The sequence below is a fragment of the Chiloscyllium plagiosum genome, unplaced genomic scaffold (genome assembly GCF_037043375.1).
Source record: "Chiloscyllium plagiosum isolate Xiang-an unplaced genomic scaffold, Cpla_swu_hap1 HiC_scaffold_1, whole genome shotgun sequence".
Lineage (NCBI taxonomy): Eukaryota > Metazoa > Chordata > Chondrichthyes > Orectolobiformes > Hemiscylliidae > Chiloscyllium > Chiloscyllium plagiosum.
The window spans coordinates 65,193,123-65,217,086 of record NW_028270139.1 but is presented as its reverse complement, the minus strand read 5'-3'; the positions used below and the strand labels follow the sequence as shown (position 1 = coordinate 65,217,086).

The 23,964-nt window shown below is 42.0% G+C and overlaps 1 protein-coding gene and 1 long non-coding RNA gene across 2 annotated transcripts in view; one reads left to right on the top strand and one right to left on the bottom strand.

Moving 5' to 3' along the window:
* LOC122551228 (uncharacterized) overlaps window positions 1–8,623 on the top strand; it is a 30,655-nt gene extending 22,032 nt beyond the window's left edge. Inside the window, exon 4 of the long non-coding RNA XR_006312062.2 lies at window positions 6,555–8,623. This is a non-coding gene — a long non-coding RNA (uncharacterized LOC122551228). The remainder of the gene's footprint in view (window positions 1–6,554) is intronic.
* LOC122551212 (beta-klotho-like) overlaps window positions 1–23,587 on the bottom strand; it is a 36,172-nt gene extending 12,585 nt beyond the window's left edge. The window contains exons 1-2 of the mRNA XM_043692825.2: window positions 22,736–23,587; window positions 8,100–8,601 (exon numbers count right to left, since the gene is read on the bottom strand). Coding sequence (XP_043548760.2) covers window positions 8,100–8,601; window positions 22,736–23,479 — 1,246 coding nt within the window. The 5' untranslated portion in view covers window positions 23,480–23,587. The remainder of the gene's footprint in view (window positions 1–8,099; window positions 8,602–22,735) is intronic.
* Between the last annotated feature and the right edge of the window lie 377 nt (window positions 23,588–23,964).

Genomic DNA, 23,964 nt, shown 5'->3' with positions numbered 1-23,964 from the left:
ACCCTGGAACATTAAGCTGCCAGTCCTGTCTATCCCTGAGTCACGTCTCTGTAATTGCTATGATTTCCCAGTCCCATGGTCCCAACCATGCCCTCAGTTCATCTACCTTACCTGTTAGGCCTCTTGCATTAAAATAAATGCAGTTTAATTTTTCAGTCCTACTTCGTTCTCTGCTTTGTTGCCCCACCACCTTACTAGTTTAAATCTTCCTGAGTAGCTCTAGCAGCCAGTATATTAATGTCTTTCCAATTTAGGTGCAATCCATCTTTCTTGTTCAAGTCACTTCTACCCTAGAAGACAGTCTAATGATACAAAATGTGAAATCTTCTTCCCTGCATCAGCTTCTTAGCTACGCATTCATCTTCTCTATCCTCCTGTTCCTTCTCTCACTAGCTCGTGGCTCTGGAAATAATCCAGATATTACTATTCTCGTGGACCTCCTTTCTTAAATTCCTGCCTAACTTCCTATATCCTGCCCTCGGAATATTGTCCTTATCTCTTCCTATGTTGTTTGTTCCAAATTGTACACCAATCTCCTGCTGTCCCTCTCACCTTTGAGAATTCTGCACCTTCTCTGAGATATCCTTGATCCTGGCTCCAGAGCTGCAACACAGCGTCCTTTTCGCAGCAGAGAGCGGCGGGAGCTGGGCAGAAGTGAAGCCGGAGCGCAAAGCCGGTCGGGAAGGTAAGTGATTGTTATTTAAGAACTTACCTCGATGCCAACGGTCTTTTCGCATCAGAGAGTGGTGGGAGCTGGGCGGAAGTAAAGTCGGAGCGCAAAGCCGGTTGGGAAGGTAAGTGATTGTTATTTGAGTGGGTGTGTTCTAGACCCCAGGTCCTACAAAGTAGGGCCTCCTCTAATCTAAATTAAAAGTCCACAGACTTACCCCAAAAAGAGGGTCCAAGGAAGTTCCTGTGGATTGAAGAGTGAGGCTTTAGCTCAGGAGTCTTTGACAAGGAGGTTGAGTAAAGTGATTACGCCACAGTTGAAGAGGGTGAAGACATGACTGCCAAGCTGGTTCAGTGTGCTACATGCTTGATGTGGGAGGTCAACGACTCTGGTGTGTCTGGCTCGTATAAGTGTGGAAAGTGTGTGCACGTTCAGCTACTGACAGAGCATATTGCAGCACTGATGAAAGAACTCGAGGACCTTAGGCTCATCCGAGAGAACGAGATCTTTCTTGACAAGACCTTCAGTGAGGTTATTACACCAACCATACCAGAAGAGAACAGAAGAGAGCAGACGATGAGGAGACAGGTGCAAGAGAGGAGACAGGTGCAAGAGACCCCGGGGGAAGTACCTGTCAGGAACAAGTTGAATCTTTTGGAAACAGTAAAGACAGATGACACTGCCAGTCCGCGAGGCAGCCAGGTCTGTCAATCAAAAGTTGGCATGGAGGCAGAGCAGAAGAGTCGGACATCGCACAGAGCCGTGGTAATAGGGGACTCCATAGTGAGAGGAACTGACCGGGGTTTTTGTGGCAACAGGCGGGACTTAAGGATGGTCTGTTGCCTTCCTGGTGCCAGGGTTAAAGACATCACAGACAGAGTGCAGGACATCCTCAAGGACGAAGGTGAAGAGCCAGAGGTGGTGGTACATGTCGGCACAAATGATGTCAGGAAGAAGAGGAAGAACACACTACAGTGGGACTTTGGAGAACTAGGAAGAAGGCTGAAAAGCAGGACGTCCAGGGTGGTTATCTCCAGTTTGCTTCCAGTTCCTGGGCTGGTGAGGCCAGAAACAGGGAGATAATGGACTTGAATGCGTGGCTGGGGAACTGGTGCAGGAAGCAAGGATTTAAATTCTTGGATCACTGGGGTATGTTTTGTGGTAAGCATAAATTATATAAGAGAGACGGTTTGCACCTTAATAGGTTAGAGACCAGCATTCTGGCAGGCAGGCAGGTTTGCTACTGCAACATAGCTACATTTAAACTAAGTAGCGGTGGGGGGGGGGGAACAAACTGGATGTTTAAGAAGAAAATTGAAGGGAAAGTTAGAACAAGGGAAGTCAAGAAAGACAACTGTATCAATGAGGCAGAAAACTCAAAAAGGGATCATGCTGTAAGGTTGAGTGAAATAGGAGTTGATGGGAAGGGTGAGGGCAGTAACAAATTAAAAATACTATACATGAATGCACGAAGCATTAGAAATAAGATGGATGAGCTTGAGGCTCTCTTGGAAATTGGCAGATACGATATTGTGGGGATAACTGAGACGTGGCTTCAAGTGGACAGGGCCTGGGAAATGAATATTCAAGGCTACACGTGCTTTCGTAAGGACAGACTGACGGGCAGAGGGGGTGGGGTGGCCATGTTGGTAAGGGATGATATTCAGTCCCTTGCGCGGGGGGACCTAGAATCAGGGGATGTAGAGTCAGTATGGATAGAGCAGAGAAATACTAAGGGTAAAAAGACCCTCTTGGGAGTTATCTACAGGCTCCCAAACAGTAGTCTGCATGTCGGATGTAAGTTGAATCAGGAGCTGAAATTGGCCTTTCGCAAAGATGTTGCTGCAGTTGTTATGGGGGATTTCAACATGCAGGTAGACTGGGAGAATCAGGATGGTATTGGACCTCAAGAAAGAGACTTTGTGGAGTGCCTCCGAGATGGATTCTTAGAGCAGCTGGTGCTGGAGCATATCAGGGAGAAGGCAATTCTGGATCTGGTATTGTGCAACGAACCAGAATTGATCAGAGACCTCGAAGTGAAGGAGCCATTGGGAAGTAGTGACCATAATACAATAAGCTTCAATCTGCAATTTGAGAGGGAGAGGGTACAATCGGAAGTGACAATATTTCTGTTGAATAAAGGGAACTATGGAGCTATGAGGGAGGAGCTGGCCAAAGTTCAATGGTGTAATACCTTTGCAGGGATGACAGTGGAGGAACAATGGCGGATATTTCTGTGTATAATGCAGAAGTTGCAGGATCAGTTCATTCCAAAAAGGAAGAAAGATCCTAGGAGGCAGGGGATGCCGTGGCTGACGAGGGAAGTTAAGAAAAATATAAAGTTAAAAGAGAAAAAGTATAACATAGCAAAGATAAGTGGGTAAACGGAGGACTGGGAAGCTTTTAAAGAACAACAGAGGATTACTAAGAAGGAAATACGCAGAGGAAAAATGAGGTACGAAGGTAAACTGGCCAAAAATATAAAGGAGGATAGTAAAAGCTTTTTTAGGTATGTGAAAGGCAAAAAAATGGTTAAGACTAAAATTGGGCCCTTGAAGACAGAATATATTGCGGGGAATAAAGAAATGGCAGAAGAATTGAATTGTTACTTCAGATCTGTGTTCACTGGGGAAGACACAAGCAATCTCCCTGAGGTAACAGTGGCTGAAGGACCTGCACTTAAGGGAATTTATATTTGCCAGGAATTGGTGTTGGAGAGACTGTTAGGTCTGAAGGCTGATAAGTCCCCGGGGCCCGATGGACTACATCCCAGGGTACTGAAGGAGGTGGCTCGAGAAATTGTGGATGCATTGGTGATTATTTTCCAGAGTTCGATAGATTCGGGATCAGTTCCTGCGGATTGGAGGGTGGCTAATGTTGTACCACATTTTAAGAAAGGTGGGAGAGAGAAAGCAGGAAATTATAGACCAATTAGTCTGACCTCAGTGGTGGGAAAGATGCTGGAGTCTCTTATAAAGGATGAAATTATGACACATCTGGATAGTAGTAACAGGATAGGTCAGAGTCAGAATGGATTTATGAAGGGAAAATCATGCTTGACTAATCTTCTGGAATTTTTTGAGAATATAACTCTGAAGATGGACGAGGGAGATCCTGTAGATGTAGTTTACCTGGACTTTCAGAAAGCTTTTGATAAAGTCCCACATTGGAGGTTAGTGAGCAAAATTAGGGCGCATGGTATTGGGGGCAAAGTACTAACTTGGATTGAAAGTTGGTTGGCTGATAGGAAACAAAGAGTAGTGATAAACGGCTCAATTTCGGAATGGCAGGCGGTGACCAGTGGGGTACCGCAGGGATCAGTGCTGGGACCGCAGCTTTTTACAATATATGTTAATGATATAGAAGATGGTATTCGTAATAATTTTAGCAAATTTGCTGATGATACTAAGCTGGGTGGCAGGGTGAAATGTGAAGAGTCGTGTTAGGAGATTACAGAGTGACCTGGACAGGTTAGGTGAGTGGTCAGATGCATGGCAGATGCAGTTTAATGTGGGTAAATGTATGGTTATCCACTTTGGTGGCAAGAACAGGAAGGCAGATTACGACCTAAATGGAATCAAGGTAAAGGGGCAGTACAAAGAGATCTGGGTGTTCTTGTACACCAGTCAATGAAGGTAAGCATGCAGGTACAGCAGGTAGTGAAGAAGGCTAATAGCATGCTGGCCTTCATAACAAGAGGGATTGAGTATAGAAGCAAAGAGGTCTTCTGCAGCTGTACAGGGCCCTGGTGAGACCACACCTGGAGTACTGTGTGCAGTTCTGGTCTCCAAATTTGAGGAAAGACATTCTGGCTATTGAGGGAGTGCAGCATAGGTTCACGAGGTCAATTCCTGGAATGGTGGGACTACCTTACGCTGAAAGACTGGAACGACTGGGCTTGTATACTCTTGAGTTTAGAAGACTGAGAGGGGATCTGATTGAGACATATAAGATTATTAAAGGATTGGACATCTGGAGGCAGGAAACATGTTTCCGCTGATGGATGAGTGCCGAACCAGAGGACACAGCTTAAAAAAATGGGGTAGACCATTTAGGACAGAGATGAGGAGAAACTTCTTCACCCAGAGAGTGGTGGCTGTGTGGAATGCTCTGCCGCAGAAGGCCATGGAGGCCCAGTCTCTGGATCCATTTAAGAAAGAGTTGGATAAAGCTCTCAAGGATAGTGGAATCAAGGGTTATGGAGATAAGGCAGGAACAGGATACTGATTAAGGATGATCAGCCATGATCATATTGAATGGTGGTGCAGGCTCGAAGGGCAGAATGGCCTACTCCTTCAGCTATTGTCTATTGTTCTGATGTCTCACTATCAGCTGCAGGATCATCTGTCTCTGCCTCTGATAAGACTGTCCCCTATCACAATTGATCGCTTGGAACTTGGCGTACCCCTCATTACATTAGAGCCAGGCTCGGTACCAGAAACCTGGCTGTCATTGCTACATTCCCTTGAGAGTCCATCACACCTACATTTTCTAAAGTGGAATACTTGTTTGAGATGGGAATAGCCACAGGAGACTCCTGCCCTACCTGCCTCCTTCTCCTACCTTTCCTGAAGATCACCCATCTACCTGACTGTATCTTGAGGTTATCTCCCTTCCTGCAACTGCCATTCCATCACACACCCTGACTCCTGTAAATTCCTCATTACCTCTAACTGCTACTCCAACTGATCCATGTGATCCAATAGAATTTGCAACCAAGCACACTTCCTGCAGACATAATCATTAGTAACATGGAATGCCTCCCTAATCTCCCATATCTGACAGGAAGAGCATATCAATCTACTAAAGGCTATCGTTGCACCTTAACAATCTACAGATCCAGAAAATAGCCCGATCTTACTGCTCTAAAAACACTTCTCCATGCTAACTTAGTACCTGTGTTTTATATTTTTAAAGTTTAATCAAGGGACAGATCTCAATAAAAAACTTATTATCAAAAGAACCTACTCTACTCACTACTGTAGATTTCCCAAAAACAAAGCTGCGTGGGTGATAGTAAATAACGATTGTGAGAAGGGAGAGTGGGTAATACTAAGTGAGCAATAGAGAAATTGGGCAGTGCAGTGAGAATGGGAACTGATGACAAAATGTAGCCCAGAACCAGGAATCACAGGCTAAGGATATGGAGTCAGCTAGAGGAATCAAAGGGGATGAGGTGAAAGTGGGAACAGAGTACAGAGTTGGATGATAAGCCATGACCATAACCAACAGTGGAGCAGGCTCAAAGAGGTTAATGGTCTATTCTTGTTCCTATTTTCTAAGTTTCTTTGGGAATAGGTAATAGTGAGTGATTGTGAGAATGGGGAGTGGATATAGTGAGAGTAGGAATTGGGGTGATAGGATGGGGAGTGAGTGATGGAGTGAGAGTGGGTGATAGTAAGCGAGCTTTGATGAGTGTGGCAGTGGGTAATAGAGAAACTGGGTGATGATGTAGTATTGAATAATATCCAAGGCTCAGTTAGGTAGATGTTTGATTGATAAGGGAGTCACGGGCTGTGGAGGGGGACAGCAGGCAGGAAAGTGGAGTTAAGATCACTTAACAAATAGATCAGCTGTCGCCTTATTGAAAGATGGACTGGGCTCAGTGGGAGGAATGGCTTATGTCTGCTCACAATCATTGTGTCTCTGACATTTCTCAATACATCAGTCTAGAGCAGACAGTATTCTCTCCCACTCTGTTGGACTGGACTGCTGGTGCAACGGCTTTTTCTCCAACCTTAGAAGAGCATCCCACATTCAGCAATCCCTATCGTAACAGTCTATTATGCATCTCCCAGGGATACTGATAAATATAATGCTTCGTTTGAAGTGGGCCACTGACCATTATGAAGTGGGTTAAGGTAATTCTGTTTTTTTTTAACAGAGTGTGCAGTGGAAAGAAGCAGAGGTGAACAGTGAAGGAAGGCAGCATTGATGCTGTGATCGTCAGCACTTGCTCAGGAATAACCTGCTCACCGACACTGAGTTTCGGTTCCACCAGGTCCACTCAGCTCCTGACTTCATTACAGCCTTGATCCAAATGTGACAAAAGAGCTGAACTCAAGACCAAATGTGGCATGAAGGAGCCCTCGCAAAACTGGGATCAATGGAGGTCAAGGGGAAAATTCTCCTCAGGTTGGAGTCATACCTAGCACAAAGGAAGACAGTTGTGGTTGTTGGAAGTTAGTCACCTCCCAGGTCCTAGGCCCAATCATCTTTAGTTGCTTCCTCAATAACTGTACCTTCATCAGAAGGTTAGAAGTGGATATGTTTGCTAATGATTGCGCAACATTCAGCACCATTCATGAATCTCAGATACTGGAAGAGTTGTGTCTATCTACAGCAAGACCTTGGACTGACAAGTGGCAAATAACATTTGTGCCACACAAGTGCTGGGCAATGACCATCTGTAAAAAGAGAGAATTCAAATGCCACCCCTTGATATTCAAAGCATTACCATCACTAAATTACCCACTATCAAAATCCTAGGGACCACCATTGACCAGAAATTGAACTGGACAAATCTTTTGAGTATTGTGGCTATAAGTACAGATTAAAGGCTAGGAATTGTGCAGTGAGTCATCACCTCCTGACTCCCCAAACCCTGTCAACCATCTACAAGATCCAAATCAGTGATGGAATACTTTCCACTTGCTTGGATGAGTGCAGTTCTGACAACAAGATACCAATATGATCCAAGACAACCAGATAGATAATCTATTCATCACCTTTAACAGTCACACTGTCACTGCTGAGGCAAAGTGCCAGCAATATATAAAGTATTTTAAAAGTGCTTTATACCAACTTACCAAGGGTACTTTGACAGCCCCATACAAACCTGGAACTGTACCGCATAGATGGACAAGGCTAGCAGGTATATGGGAACACCAACACTTGCAAATTCTCCACCAAGCCATCCACCATCATGTCTTGGAAATATATCATCATTAATTGGATGCCAATGCTGGTAGTTGCTTCCTAAGACCATTGTGGCAGTCCTAACACACCAAGCACTGCAATGGCTCATTAAGGCAGCACACCACCATCTTCTCCAGGACGATTAGGAATGGGTAATAGATTTTGGCTTTACTGGGATGCCAACATCCCATTAAAAAATGAAAGAAAAACTCTGGTACAGTTTTGAACCCAAAGTCAAAGGATAACACACTAATTCACTGCAAAACCCATTAAATCTTCTGCTCCCAATTTTGCACACAATGTAAACTGGGAACATTCTATGAAGACCTATGTGTAAAAGTTTAAGTAATATTTCAATCCTTTTTCCATAACAAAAATGTAACTTTTTTTACAGTATTAACATTATAATTTTACTTTGATCATTAATTAAAATAGAGGTAAAAATAACAAGGTAGTCTGTAGCCTAATGGATACACAGAGTAAAAATGTTAACACAGCAAGATATACTCACCTTTTAATAACTCATTTATGAATTTTTTCATAAGATAAATAATAATTGTATCTTCTGTTTTAACATAGCTATTAGAAAACCATCCATTCTCAGCAATTAAGATCTTGGGACTGTTGTATTCCAACTTTATCCACTTCAGGACCCGCCCAAGATGGAGAGATTCACAATCTTTAAGTTTGAGACTGTCTGGCAGTGATCGAAAGATATTTGGACCAAAAGAAAATGCAAAGAAATCTGCTGTTCCATTAATGAAGCTCTTTTCTTTTTCAGTAAATGTAGGCAAAGATGTGACTTGCATTTTCAAGCTGTCAGGGTAGTCACCGTCCACAAAGATTGGTTTAGCAAACCAACCTAATACAAGGTCCATGGACGTCTGGAAACTCTTATAGTTGAAGTTGCTATTCTTTGGTTCAAGCCAATGGGAGCCCAATACCATGGACACAAAGCCTTTCTGCAACTTGCGAAATTGCCTGTCATAAGTGTGCCAGACTGTTGCATGTGCCTGTCAGATAAATAAAATCAATGATAGCAAATCAGACCAGAGAATCAACACTACTTTTAAATAAACAAAGAACTGCTGGTGCTGTAAGTCTGAAACAAAAAAACAGAAATTGTTGGAGAAACTCAGCAGGTCTTGTAATATCTGTTGACCAGAAACAGTTAAAATTTCTAGTCCAGTAACCGTTCTTCAGATTTCTAAAGTTAAAAATCACACACCAGGTTATAGTCCAACAGATTTACTTGGAAGCACTAGCTTTTGGAGTGCTGCTCCTTCATCAGGAGCGGTGTTCCGAAAGCTAGTGCTGCCAATTAAACCTGTTGGACTATAACCTGATGTTGTGTGATTTTTAACCTCGTACACCCCAGTCCAATGCCAGCAACTCCAAATTCATATTTCCAGTTCTGAAGACTTGACTTGAAACGTTAACTATGCTTCCACTACTTTTAAATATATGACGTTGTGACTATTCTTTAGGGCAGCATATTTTGCTGTTACAGGCATATGTCACTATAGATTGATATCAACTCCAGAAACCTACACTGATGATTGTATAATTGTGAAGACATTAGAGTGCAGAAAAGATTAATGAGAATTAAGGATGAGGAACTTCAATTCTGTAGATAGATTGGGAAAGTTGGCACTATCCTCATTGCAGAAAAGGGGAAAAAAAGAAATTTGATAGAGTTAAAAATCATACACCAGGTTATAGTCCAACAGGTTTATTTGGAAGCTCTTGCTTTCGAAGCGCCGCTCCTTCGCCAGGTGGTTGTGTGGGTTAATAGGGCGAAACACCACCTAAAATGGGAAGGAACTAGAAATGGAGGAAGCCAATGTAAAGCGATTTGCAAAAGCAGCAGCGGCGACATGAAGAAAGTTTTTTGTCACCAGTGAGAAGTTAGGATCTGGACAATGCCTGACAGTGGGTTGGAGAAACATTCAATCATGGCTTTTAAAACAGGATTGCATCATTCTTTGAAGAGGAATTTTCTCTCTATATTTGCTGTTCATACATTTATCAGAGAGAAACAGTCTGCGATTGTCGAGCAACAGTGGGCAGGTGAATGGTTTCTCTTCAGTTTCTGCAGAGTGCATCCTCTCTCCCGCCCAGCAAAGCGGCTCCATTTCTGTCACCCACTTAAGGACGATGCAACAGCAGCTCAAGCCAGGGAGGACACGGCAAACCAACAGCAGCAGCAACTGCCTGTGGCACTAGGGGAAGCTCCAGCATGAGACAGGGCAGAGTGAAAGTGCATCAATAACATGGGAATGTTCAAACCTCATAGGGCAAGGGGCAGTGGGTGAGTGAGGCAAACAGAGAGAAAGTTTGTATGTATGTAGGGGAGGAGTGAGGAGAGAGAGTGTGTGAGGAAGAGAAAGAGTGTGAGGGAGGGAGAGAGAGATAGAGTGTGTAACAGATGGAGGGAGAAAGTAGGAACTTGTGAGGAATGGAAGACAAACTTTTTTTATTATTCATTCACAGGATATTGGCATCCCGGTTAGGCCAGCATTTACTGCCCATCCCTAATTGTCCAGAGAGCACTTCAGATTCAACCACTACTGTAGGTTGGGAGTCAAACGTGGAACAGACCAAGTGAGGACAGCAGTTTTCTTCCCAAAATGACGTTCGTGAACCAGATGGATTTTGAATAAGACTGTAAATAATGATCACCATTAATGAAGCCAGCTTTCAGTTCCAGATTTTATATGAATTGGAATTTAAATTCTACCAGCTGCTGTGATAGGATTTGAACCCAAGACACTAGAACCTGGGCCACCAGATTACTAGATTAGTTACATTTCTATTGTATCACAACGTTTTTCAGAAAGCAAAATTATCAGCCACTGTGTGAATCTTGAGTTACACTTTGCAATGAGACTTTTAGGAATGACATTTTCTGTGCTGCACTGAGTATTGTTGTCTAAATGAGAGTGCTTTGGACTTGGGTGAAAGCAGGGAGTTGGTGAGATGTGGAGTAGGTAATGCTGAAAGACAGCATGGTTCTCAGTCTGAGCCTGGGCAGTTCAGAAAGTGACATGGTCCCAATGGCTATAGCCGTTGGTAAGTGATACGTGCAGAGCATTTTCTTACAGTTTAAAAAATATTATATATTATCTTGAATAAAGGTAGTGACTTTCAATTATAATACGTGTTTGAAACAAAGGAAGGTCCTTCGCTTAATTAAATTTTCTTAAAGGGATTAACTAGCTTAATCTAGAGAGAAGTCATAACAGCAGATCCCAGACCTGTGGTTACTCCTGTTATGCAATGTACAAAATAAGGAACACTTCCAGTGTATCCAGCTGCAGCTACTGACTTTTCAGAGCAGGAACTTCAGGTGGATTCACAGTGAAGCATCCGCAATGTTGAGAATGTTTTAGTGGGCGGTCACCTACTTAGTAGGTAGTCACATCATGGGTGAGGATTACACAGGTAGAAAGGGAATGGGAGACCATCAGACAAAGTAAAACGCTCCGAAAGGAAGTGCAGGAGTCCCCTGTGGTCTCAAATGGATATACCACTTTGGATAGTGTTGGGGGAGGCTGGCTTCTTGGGGAAAGCAGCATCTGCCAAGTTCATGGCACCATGGGTGGCTATGATGCACAGACTGGGAGGAAAATGAGTGGCAAGGCTATAAAAATAGGGGATTCAATAGTAAAGAGTACAGATAGGCGCTTCTGTGGCCACAGATGTGAATCCAGGATGGTATGTTGTCTCTCAGGTGCCAGGGTAAGGACATCATAGAGCAACTGCAGGACATTCTGGATCCGGAGAGTGAACAGCCAGTGACGGTGGTATGCATAGATGCAGAGTAGATTTCTGTATTTGAGGAATATGGTTTTTGCTGGCTTATCAAGAGTGCCGGTTGATAAGGTGCTGGTTAAAACAAAATTTGCAGAAGTTCAGTGCAAAGAATATTGCAAACACGGCAGATAAAGTAAGGGCACAGAAGATACATAGCAACAACGTTGCTGTAATGGATAGCAAAAGGCTAAAGGAGGGGAAAACTGGCAGCTCGGTATCCCTTGGTATAGAATTTTCAGGCTGTTAGAGGGTGGTGTGAGTAGCAGTATTGGTTAAAGAATCAATTACAGTTCTGAGGAGTGAAGATGTACTAAATGTCTTAATGAATGAAGTTTACGGATTGAGCTTAGGAATTAAAAAAGGGGCAGTCGCACTACTGAAAGTATACAACAGATCCCCAAATAGTAGGAGGGAGTTAAAAGAAGATAAATGTAGACAAATTTCTGCCTATAGGAATAAGAGGGCAATAATAGTAGGAGACTTTAACCATCCCAATATCAAATGGGTTTTAAACAAAATAAGGGGCATTCAGGGTGAAAAATTCATGTAGTGTGCTGAGGAATTTTGTTTTTAAACAATATGTGACAAGATCAACGAGAGGAGGTGGAATTCTGGATTTAGTTTTGGGAAATGAAGATGAGCAAGTGGGTAAAGTGACAGTGGGATTTGGTTAGATTTAGTACTATTATAGAAAAGGATAAAAATAAATCAGGAGTAAAAGTTTAAAAGTTTTAAACTGGGAGAAAACTGCAAAACTTACAAAACTGCGAAGTGATTTGGTTGAGGTGGATTGGACAGAGCTGCTGAAGGATAAATCAATGGTGAACCAGTGGGAGGTACTAAAAGGTGAGATCCTTGGGAGGTGGGGGAACACAAAGCAGACATGTCCCCTCTGAAAATAAGAATGGTACTGCCAAATCCAGACCACCATAGTTGTCTAGAAAAATACAGGGGAAAATTAAACAGAAAAGGAAAGCTTATGATAGTCACAAAAATCCCAACACCACAGATAAGCTTTAGAGGACTATAGAAAGTACTAAGGAACCCTCAATTATCTAAAGGACACAGGCAGGGAGTATTTCGTTTGGTTAATTGATTGCCACATCACATTGTTTAGCTAAGCATCAGGACCTTGTGATCTTGCTGGATAAGGAGAAAGTGAGGACTGCAGATGCTGGAGATCAGAGCTGAAAATGTGTTGCTGGAAAAGCGCAGCAGGTCAGGCAGCATCCAAGGAGCAGGAGAATCGACGTTTCGGGCATGAGTCCTTCTTCAGGAAGGGCTCATGCCCGAAACGTCGATTCTCCTGCTCCTTGGATGCTGCCTGACCTGCTGCGCTTTTCCAGCAACACATTTTCAGATCTTGCTGGATAACCCAATATTCAGATATCGAATGCCAAATAATTGAGGTTCCTCATGGATCAAATTAAAAAAACGAAATAAGGAAATTGAAGCGAGGACATGAAAAAATATTAGCAAGCAACATAAACAAAAACACAAAGATGTTTTACCAGTATATAAAAAGCAAAAGGATAGTTAATGTAAAAGTGGGACCTATCAGAGATGAAGAAGGGAAGTTGTGCGAAGGTGAGGAGGACGTATGAAAAATGTTATGATTATTTTGACTCTGTATTCACAAAGGAAAGGGAGCAGTGTGAAATATTGGGCAAAATAATCAGAACAAGAGAGGAAGTCTTAGAGGAGTTGGATTCCTTGAAAGTAGATAAGTCACCAGGGCCGGATGGATTGTTCCCTAGGACGTTGAAGGAGGTACGGGAGGAAATAGCAGATGCTCTGAGGATTATTTTTCAATCTTCACTGGACAGGTGAGGTGCTGAAGGACTGGAGGAATACAAATGCAGTTCCATTGTTTAAAAAGAGTACAAAGGAAATGCCAAACAATTATAGGCCAGTTAGTCTTACTTCAGTTGTGGGCAAATTGTTAGTATCAATCCTGAGAGATCGAATAAACTGTCACTTAGAAAGACATGGACTAGTCAGGAATAGTCAGTATTGTTTTGTTAATGGAAGGTCATGCCTTACAAATTTGTTTGAATTCTTTGAGGAAGTGACAAGGAGGATCAATGAGCATAGTGCAGTGGATGTTATCTAAATGAACTTTAGAAGGCATTTCACAAAGTCCCACATGACGGACTGATCAAAATGTAAAAGCCCATGGGGTACAGGGTAATGTGTCAAATTGGATACAAAGTTGGCTTAGTAACAGGTAACAAAGGGCAATGTTTGATGGCTGCCCATGTAATGGAAAGTTGTTTCAAGTGGCGTCAGTAGAGCTTGGTGTTGTTTTACACGTTAACAATTTGGACTTGAACATGGTGGGGGCAAATGGGAAATTTGCAGATGACACAAAAATTGGCCATTTATTGGACAGTGTAGAGGATAGCTGTTGGTTCCAAACTGATATAGATGAATTAGGGGAGAGTACAGGAAAGGGGCAGATGGAATTCAATTCTGATAAATGTGAAGTAATGCATTAAGGGAGGTGAAACAATAAGAGGGAATACACTATAAACAGGAATCTACTGAGATGTGTAGATGAAGTGAGAGATCTTGGTGTGTAAGTACACAGGTCTCTAAAGGTAATGGTATAGATAAATCAAGTTGTAAAGAAGGCCTTTGAAATGCTCTTCTTCACTGGCAGAGTTACAGAATATAAAAATAGGGATATAATGATGAATTTGTATAGGATACTGATGAGGCCACAGCTGGAATATTGTATGCAGTTCTGGTCACCAAATTACAGGAAGGACATAATTGCTCTGAAGAGAGTGCACAGAAGACTTACTGGAATGTAGCCAGGAGTGAAAAATTGTAGCTACAAGGAGTGATTGGAGAGGTTGAGGTTGTTTTCCTTGGAAAAGAAAAGGGTAAGGGATGACAGGATCATGGGATACAAAATTGTGAGGGGTGGACGTAGAGCAGACAGGAGGAGCCTGTATACCTTGGCAAAGAGTTCAAAAGTCTAGGGTTTCAAGATTCAAGCTAAGTGGCAGAAGGAATAGAGGGGACATGAGGAAATACTTTCTTACACAGAGGGTGGTGGGTGTCTAGAGTTAACTGCCTGAGTTGGTAGTGGAGACAGACACGCTAAATTCTTTTAAAATTAGCTGAATCTACATATTAAGTGTTATAAGCTGCAGGAAGATGGAATTAGAAAGGGCATCTGGGTGTCTTTGGGTCAGCATGGTCAAGATGGGCCGAGTGGCCTCCTCCTGTGCAGTATCATCTCTGGTTCTGTTTCAGAAATACTGTATTTCTACCCATGTGATTGGTATTTTCTCAGGATTGACCACTAGGTGGTGCTGCATGTAAGCTAAAACTAAGCAGTTAATATTGAACACAGTTCAGTTTAGTGAATGTGAAAGTATCTGCAGTTACATAGAGTCATAGAGAGGTACACCATGGAAACAGACCCTTCAATCCAACTCGTCCATGCTGACCTGATATCCCAACCTAATCTAGTCCCACTTGCCAGCACCTGGCCCATATCCCTCCAAACCCCTCCAACATACAACAGAAGTGTGTAGGTTTTTTTTGCATAAACGCTTAGAACATAGAAAAGTACAGCACAGAACAAGCCCTTTGGCCCACAATGTTGTACCGAGCATTAATCCTAATGTAAGATAAAATAACTTAACCTACACACCCCTCAATTCACTGTTATCCACGTGCATGTTCAGCAGTCGCTTAAATGTCCCGAATGACTCTGCTTCCACCACCACCACTGGCAATGCATTCCATGCATTCGCAACCCTTTGACGTCTCCTCTATCTTAAAACTGTGACCCCTCGTGCCAGTCAATCCTGCCCTGGGGAAAGGTCTCTGGCTCTATCCATTCCTCTCATTATCTTGTATACCTTGATCAGGTGACCTCTCTTCCTCCTTCTCTCCATGACAGAAAAGTCCGAGTTTAGTCAACCTCTCTTCATAAGGCAAGCCCTCCAGTCCAGGCAGCATCCTGGTAAACTTTCTTTGCACCCTCTCCAAAGCCTCTGTATCCTTCCTATAGTAGGGCGACCAGAATTGGACTCAATATTCCAAGTATGGCCTCACCAGGGACTTGTAGAGCTGTAGCAAAACATTGCGGCTCTTAAACTCGATCCCCCTGTTAATGAAAGCCAAAACACCATATGCTTTCTTAACAATCCTATCCACTTGGTGGCAACTTTGAGGGATCTATGTACTTGCACACCTAGATCCCTCTGTTCCTCCACACTGCCAAGAATCCTGTCTTTAATCCTATATTCAGCATTCAAGTTCAATCTTTCAAAATGCATCACTTTGCATTTATCCAGGTTGAACTCCATTTGCCATTTCTCAGCCCAGCTCTACATCCTGTCTATGTCACGCTGCAGCCTGCAATAGCCCTCAATATTATCAATAGCATTTCCAATCTTTGTATCATCTGTAAATTTACTAACTCACCCCTCAACATCCTCATCCAAGTCACTTATAAAAACTACAAAGAGCAGAGGCCCAACAACAGAACACTGCGGGACCCCACTCAACACTGACCTCCAGGCAGAGTATTTTCCATCTACAACCACTTTCTGCCTTCTGGCAGCCAACCAATTCTGAATCCAGATAGCTAAATTTCCCTGTATTCCATACTTCCTGACTTTATGAATGAGCCTACCATGCTTTTCCAAATAGTCATAAATCCTATCCCTCAGAATTCTATCTAAAACTTTTCTGACCACCGACGTAAGACTGTTTGGCCTGTAATTGCCAGGGATTTCCCTATTACCCTTCTTGAAAAGAGGAACAACATTCGCCTCCTTCCAATCCTCTGGTACGACTCCCGTTGAGAGTGAGGAGGCAAAGACCTTCGCCAATGGCTTAGCAACCTCTTTTCTTGCTTCCCGCAGCAGCCTAGGATAAATCTGGTCTGGCCCTGGGGACTTATCAATCTTAATGTTTGACAAAATTTCCAGCACATGAACTTCATCAATCTTGATCTGGTCAAGACTGTATCCCAGCTTCTCAAAGTTCTCATTCACAACAAAGTCCCTTTCCTTCGTGAAAACTGAAACAAAAAACAGGGCAGCATGGTGGCACAGTGGTTAGCACTGCTGCCTCACAGTGCCAGAGATCTGGGTCCAATTCCCACCTCAGGCAACTGTCTATGTGGAGTTTGCACATTCTCCCCGTGTCTGCATGGGTTTCCTCCAGTTTCCTCCTACAGTCCAAAAATGTGCAGGTTAGGTGAATTGGCCATGCTAAATTGCCCGTAGTGTTAGGTGAAGGGATAAATGTAGGGGAATGGGTCTGGGTGGGTTGTTCTTCAGAGGGTCGGTGTGGACTTGTTGGGCTAAAGGGCCTGTTTCCATACTGTAAGTAATCTAATCTAATCAAAAAAACTCATTTAGGGCTTCCCCTATCCGCTCAGACTCCACGCTATCCCTTACCGACCCTACCTTCACCCTAATCATTCTGTTATTCTTCACGTAAGAGTAAAATGCCTTTGGGTTCTCCCTAATCCTTCTTGCCAAGCCTTTTTTGTGCCCCCTCCTGGCTCTCCTCAGTCCATTTCTGAGCTCCTTTCTAGCAAGCCTGTAATCCTCTAAAGTTGTGCTAGATCCTTGCCTCCTTCACCTTACGTAAGCTGCCTTCTTCCTTTTGACGAGAAGCTCCTCTGTTCTCGTTATCTAAAGTTCCTTAATCTTACCTCTTCTTATCTGTCTCAGAGGAACAAATTTATGCGTCACTCGCAATAACTTCTCCTTAAACAGTCTCCACATGTCTGCTGTGCCCTTTCTGTGGAACAATTGCTCCCAGTCTGTACTTCCCACCTCCTGTCTGATAGCGTCATACTTTCCTTTTCCCCAATTAAATATCTTCCCTTGGTAACTACTCCTTTCCCTCTCCAAGTCTATGGTAAATGTGAGGCAGTTGTGATCACTGTCACCAAAGTGTTCTCCCATCACGAGATCTGACACCTGTGCCTGGCTCATTGCCGAGCACCAAAATTAAAATGGCCTCTTCCCTCGTCGGTCTGTCGACACACTGAGTAAGGAAACCCTCCTGAGCACACCTGACAAAAATGGCTCCATCCAAACCATCTGCACTAAGGAGGTTCCAGTAGAAAGTTGAAATCACCCATAACAACAACCCTGTTACATCTGCATTTTTCCAGAATCTGCCAGCCTATGAGTTCTTCAATCTCTACTGCTATTAGGGGGTCTGTAGAAAACCCCCAATGAGATGGCTGTTCCCTTGCTGTTCCTAACTTCCACCCATACTGACTCAGTAGACAAACCTTCCTCAACAACCTTTGTTTCTGGGACAAACCTTCCTCAACAACCTTCTTTCCCTCCCAACATTTACTGCATGATTACTGCTTGTGATGAGAATGAAAAATATAAGGTTAGATGAAGCATACTGCATGTGATGGCACAGCATGTTAACAACTATTCTTATGTCCATTTGGATTTTGAGCAAAAACATTTGTACTTTCCATCTATTTATAGCAGTGTTTTGACAGCACCATATAAGCTGAGGACATTAGCTTCTCCGTAGTTGTGGTGGTGGGAATATGGTTAAGTTCAAAATATTGTTAAAATTAAAAAGGTAGTAGTACTTTTGTGTATCAGATATTGTAGTACTGATTCAATTGAGGGTGGGCAGTGCTCAGGAGGCAGTGGTGCGTACAGCTCCAGATAAATTGATTGGAGCTGCTTTCCTGATGAAGGGCTTTTGCCCGAGACGTTGATTTTCCTGCTCCTTGGATGCTGCCTGACCTGCTGTGCTTTTCCAGCACCACTCTAATCTTGACTGGAGCTGATCACAGCTGATTGGCCACGTGGATTAAGGACAGGAACCAAAATTGCAATCTGGAGAACAGGATGGATGCAATTTTAACCTTAATGCCTGCAGAAAATGATCAAGATTATATTTACCTCACGTTTTGCCGGCAGCTCAATTTTACATTCTATTCCAGTGACCCCCTTCAATGCAGGCATAATTGTAGCTAATTCCTCCACTGTAAACATCCTGAGGATCTCCATTTACCTGAAATTGAACTGGATCAGTTGCAACAGTAACATGGCTACTCTGTGGTGTGTGACTCACTGCTTGGCCTTCAAAGCCTCTCAGCTAGCCACCAGGCTCAAGGCAGAATTTTGATGGACTACTCAGCACTTTCTTGGATGAGTATGACCATAAAATATACTGAAAGAACTCAAACACAATCTAGGAATGAACAATTTGTTTGGTGATTGCCACTCCACTGGACTTCATTTTCATCACCAGTTCAGTCTGTTTGCAGTATGTGCAATCTATAAGTTGCACTGCAACAAGCAAGTCATCAAGTTTACTTCAACAGTATCTCCTTCTGCTTGGCCTCTAACATTGAGTATAGCAAAAGCAGCAATATCATGGGAGTATTATCACCTGCAAATTCTCTCTTCATCGTATGTTAGCCTGACTTAGCTATCATTGTTTTATCATGAATGCTAAAATGCAATGTATTCCATTCCCTTTGCATTAAGGGCCAACACATTATTTGCCTTCATCGTTGCTTCCTGTATCTGCAAGCTAACGTTTCTTTTACCTAAACAAGGACAAATAAGACTCTCAGAACATCAACATTTACTAGTTTTACACTTTTAAAAAACATCTGCTGTTCTATTCTTAAGAAATGAATAACCTCACATTTCCACAATCCATCTGCCATTTTGTTGCCCATTCATCTAACCTCTTTTTGCAGCCTCTTTGTGTCCTACTTACAGCTTTCATTCTCACCTGGATTTGTCAACAAGTAAAGATACATTATTCTTTGTCTCTTTGCCTAAGTCATGAGTATAGATTGCATGACTCCACTACTTGGCCTATCAACTGGTAAATTAATCTTAATAATAGAAGGCTGGGGCAAAAGGGAGAGAGGAATTTAAATATTACTAGAGAAAACATATTAGGCAAACTTAGGGGACTACACACTAGCAAGATCGCTGGACCTGATAGTCTACAGCATGTTGTGGGAGCCCTTCTGGAAATCCAAATAAGTCATGTCCACTTGCTCTCCTTTACCTAACTGGCTCATTACCTCCTCAAAGAATTCCAACAGATTCCTCTTGGTGAAGCTATGCTGACTCAGTCCTATTTTACCATGCACTTCCACAACCATTGCCATGAATTAAGCAGCTTAAATAGCCATTCCATTTAGAGGACAAATAGAGAAAATGTTGGAGACTCACTAAGATTGTGTATCTGAAACATCATAACCTGTTTTATTGACTACTCAGGCATTGGCTGCCCCCTGTGTGTCTCTAAATATTTCCATTTATTTAGGTTTCCTGATATATGGAGATTTTCCCTTTCAGTTTACTATTTGAGGTCTTCCTGTGTGAATATTGACTTCCTGCTTTTTGCCTTCAGATTTACATGTTTGCACTTCAAAAAAATCCTTTGGATTAGAAGCATTTTGGCATTCTCTGAAGTGAGAGCAAGAAAATATTTTTTCATCCTTTTTAAATTGTTCCTTTAGGTAACTTTTCACACCAACTGCTTAAAACTGTGTTCGTAACTGTACAGAGCCATCAATCACCTCCCATAATTTCTCTCCTTAATGTCCTTTGATAACACCACCTTGAGAAATTTGTCTAATGGCTCAGTTCCCATATTCAGCAGAATTCACTATCAACTGACTTGGAGAAGCATTAACCCAAACACTAGGGGCATGAAATTTTGTGGTGATTTTGTTGGTCTCCCCGTGGAGTAACTATGGATTTTCATACCTATCATCTTTCATAAAATTCTCCTTGGTGTATACATGTTCAAATTATAATTTGGGTTATATGTGGTCCATGAGACTTCGTTATCCACTCCAAAAACCATTGCTCCTGACATGATTGATGGCATGTACTGGGACTTATTCTCTCATGTACCAATTCTCGATGTTCCTTAATTGTTATTTAATGAAGATGTTAAATGTTGGCAGCTGGAATGCTTTATGGAAAAAGGAACAATATAAGATATATTGTGGAAGGTTAGAGGGTGAGTGTCACTTGTGCAAAGTTCTTAACCAGTGATAAAGTTTTGCAACAGTTTTGTGGGGGAGGGGAACAGAGTAAAGCGAAAACATGATTAATAAAGAGAAAAACAGTTTTGTTTTGGAGGTGTGACAGATATTAAACAGCAATTAATAAAAATAAGATAGACTTAAGTCTGCATGGATGCAGCAATCTTTTAGATATTTTTAAAACTTGAAAAATGTGAAATGTAAATTTCAGTATGTTTTAAAGTAAAATAAGTCACTACTTTGGTCAATTTTTGTTTGGGACCATTGAAGGTCAGAGTCCGGTGATTGGAACATCCTCCTGTTTGACATGCCAATGATTGTACCCTAGAAAATGTGGGAAAAGAATCCCAGGACAAAGAGTCTGAGCAGCTTAAAATGAACAGGAGCTCCCACTCCCCCAGCTTATTACTGTGCTGCTGTAAAATCACAGGACCAGAGTAAATTCTCTGTATACCCCATTATGAATGAGTACTTTCAAATAGGGAATATACAGTCTGCACTGCAGTGATTGGAATGAGGTCAGGCAGGTGAATCTTATACAATCTGTGTTTCATTTAATACTCATGAGGGTTTGCACCAATATATGGGACTGCCGTTTGTGATATCATCAGCCTCCACCATTCTCCAGCGGATGATAGAGTACATTTTACAAGGTTTACAAGGTTGCCATTTATCTGGATGATGTGCTAATAACCAGGAAGAGCAATAAAGAGCACTTGGAGAACTTGGACAAAGTGCTTAAAAGTTTCTCCAAGATGGGGCTTTGCCTTAAGAGGGAAAAACTGTGTGTTCCAGGCACCCCAAGTGACCTACTTGTACTACAGAGTTGACAAGACCGGGTTACACAGATTGGAAGATAAAGTGAGTGCCATCAAAGGTGCCTTGGCTCCACATCTACACTGGAGCTAGGTCTTTCCATGGGTTGATGAATTATTGTGGGAAATTCATACGTAACCTGGTCTCCATGGAACTACATCATGCACAGAAGTGCTACATAAAGAAACTCCATTCCAAATTTGTAGTAACTATTTCCTGGCTACTGCAAGGTGTGTATTTGACAACTGGGACATCAGGGAGGGGCTGGGATAATGGTGATGGTAACTGGATTAATAATAGAGTCCTGTAGTAATATGCTGGGGTCATGGGTTCAAATCCTGCCATGGTTGATGGTGAAATTTGAACAAAATTTTAAAAATGAGCCTAATGACAACTATGTAACCACTGTTAATTGTAATCAAAATCTAGTTCATAAAGCCCTTCAGGGGAGGAGATCTGCCATGCATACCTGGTCTGGCCTACAAGTGACTCCAGACCCAAGCCAATATGGTTGATTCTTAACAGCCCTCTGGGCAATTAGGGATAGGCAATAAATGCTGGTCTAGTCAGTGATGCCCTTATCCCCCAAAAGAATAAAGAACATTCATATTACAAACAGACAGATTCCAGGCTACATATCTAAATGAGGTTTAATTTAAGAAAGTTTGGGCCTACGTGCTGTAATTACATCAGTTTAAAAACACTTTATAACCCTGTAAAAACCCATTGACTGCTTTCAGAAAAATAAACATCGCTAGATCTAGAAATCAAATAATAAATACCATAATGAAGGATTCACTTCACACTTCTTATTTAACTTAGAAGTTACACAAGACAAATCTTGAATTTTTTTTACACAGTATTAATATTTGTCTGGAGTAAGGTTATCTAGCAAAGAATAACTCGTATTTATATAGTGATCTAAATATCTTGAAAGGCTGAGAGAGATGAGTCGGAGTAAGCACTTTCAATTTTTGTGTTGAGGAACTCCTTGAATTTATGTAGCGCCTTAAAAGTGAGAAAGCAATACACATGAGCTTCACAAGATAAAATAAGCGAGAAAAACAGTGATACACTTGAAGCCTATTGAGAGCATTGAAGATGACAACAAGTGAAGAAGTACAAAGTATCATCTGGGGTAAAATCCTTTCTCAGTGAAAAGCAGGAGAATAAAAACAAGAATACTGGGGCTGCTGGAAATTGCAAGGTATTCTGAAGAAATCTTGTATTTGATTCAAAATGTTTATTCTGTTTCTCTCTCCGCAGATGTGCTGAATAATTCCGGCACTTTCTGTTTTCATAAATAGCAGGAGAATGTGTACAATTCTCCATAATTAATGATTCATTAACAGGTTAAAATGACAGAAAATCAGTGCTCCAATAATTTCAGTAACAAGGCATTCATTTTGCAGAATTTGGAAAATTTCTAAAATACTAACAAAAAAGTGGCACAAGTAAATGTAAATTTTGTTTACCTTAATCAAGTTGTGCCCTACAGTATACATCGCTGCAGCATTCTCCTTTAATCCAGGGGGATATTGCCCTGTTTTGTATCCATGCCAGGCAATTAGGAAAGGATTGTAAATTGTGATCCAAAACTTAACACGATCCCCATATGCCTGAAAGCAGAATTTAGCATATTCATCAAATATTTGAATCATAGCCTCGCTGGTCCAGCCACCATACTGCTCTTGCAATGCCAAAGGCAGGTCCCAGTGGTAGAGGGTGACAATGGGTATTATTTTTCTCTCTAACAGGGAGTCGATAAATGTGTTGTAGTATTGCAAACCCTTGTAATTGACAGAATCCACCATTCCATTTGGAAATAGCCTGGGCCAGGAGATTGAGAAGAGATAAAATGTGACTCCCAGGCTTTTGAGAGCCGCCAAGTCCTTGTCGAAGAATGTATAGCTATTACTGGAAGTATCTGCAGTTGCGTTGTTGGATCTGAAGTATTCAGTGTGGATAAAGTGGTCCCAGACAGAAGGTCCTTTGCCATCCTTCTTCCAACCTCCTTCGATCTGAAACGCAGAACTTCCAACGCCCCACATAAAGTTTCTAGGAAAAGTGTCATACAAGAAAGGTTCGCCATTCTTCATATAGTTGTGACTCCATTTGCTATCCCAGACAACTTTTCCTGCCCCTGGATCTCCTTGAACGGTAACACTTGCTCCAGTATAAAGGAAAAAGAGAGCTATGAAGAGTCCACAGTCACACATCCTGTGTATCTGGGCTTCAAAACACACCCGATTCAGTTCATTTTTGTTAGAAACAACACTAAAACACAACAGTCTGGTTCCATTAAAAGTGAACCAAGCGCTAGTTTAAGTGCGTGGTTATATCTGATCTCTGTCAATGATTAGCTTCTTCTGGACTTCTAGCTATGGACTGTTTAAACACTGCTGCTGAAACAGCACATTGGATAGGTTCGTGTCAGAATTCATTATCTATACGGTATACAACAATACTGGATTAAAAAAAAACACACCCATATCAAGTAATGTAAGCAACTGACAATGTATTATTATCTATATGTCTATCTATTTACTGATCTGTCAACCAAATGGAACCCCATTGCATAGCTTGTGAAATGATAGGCGTGTTGATATATTGTATATTATCTCTGAAGCCTCTCCCTACACCCACAAGAACAGATCTCTGTTGACATCTTGTGCAAACAAAATACAATCTCTCTGTATTGTTT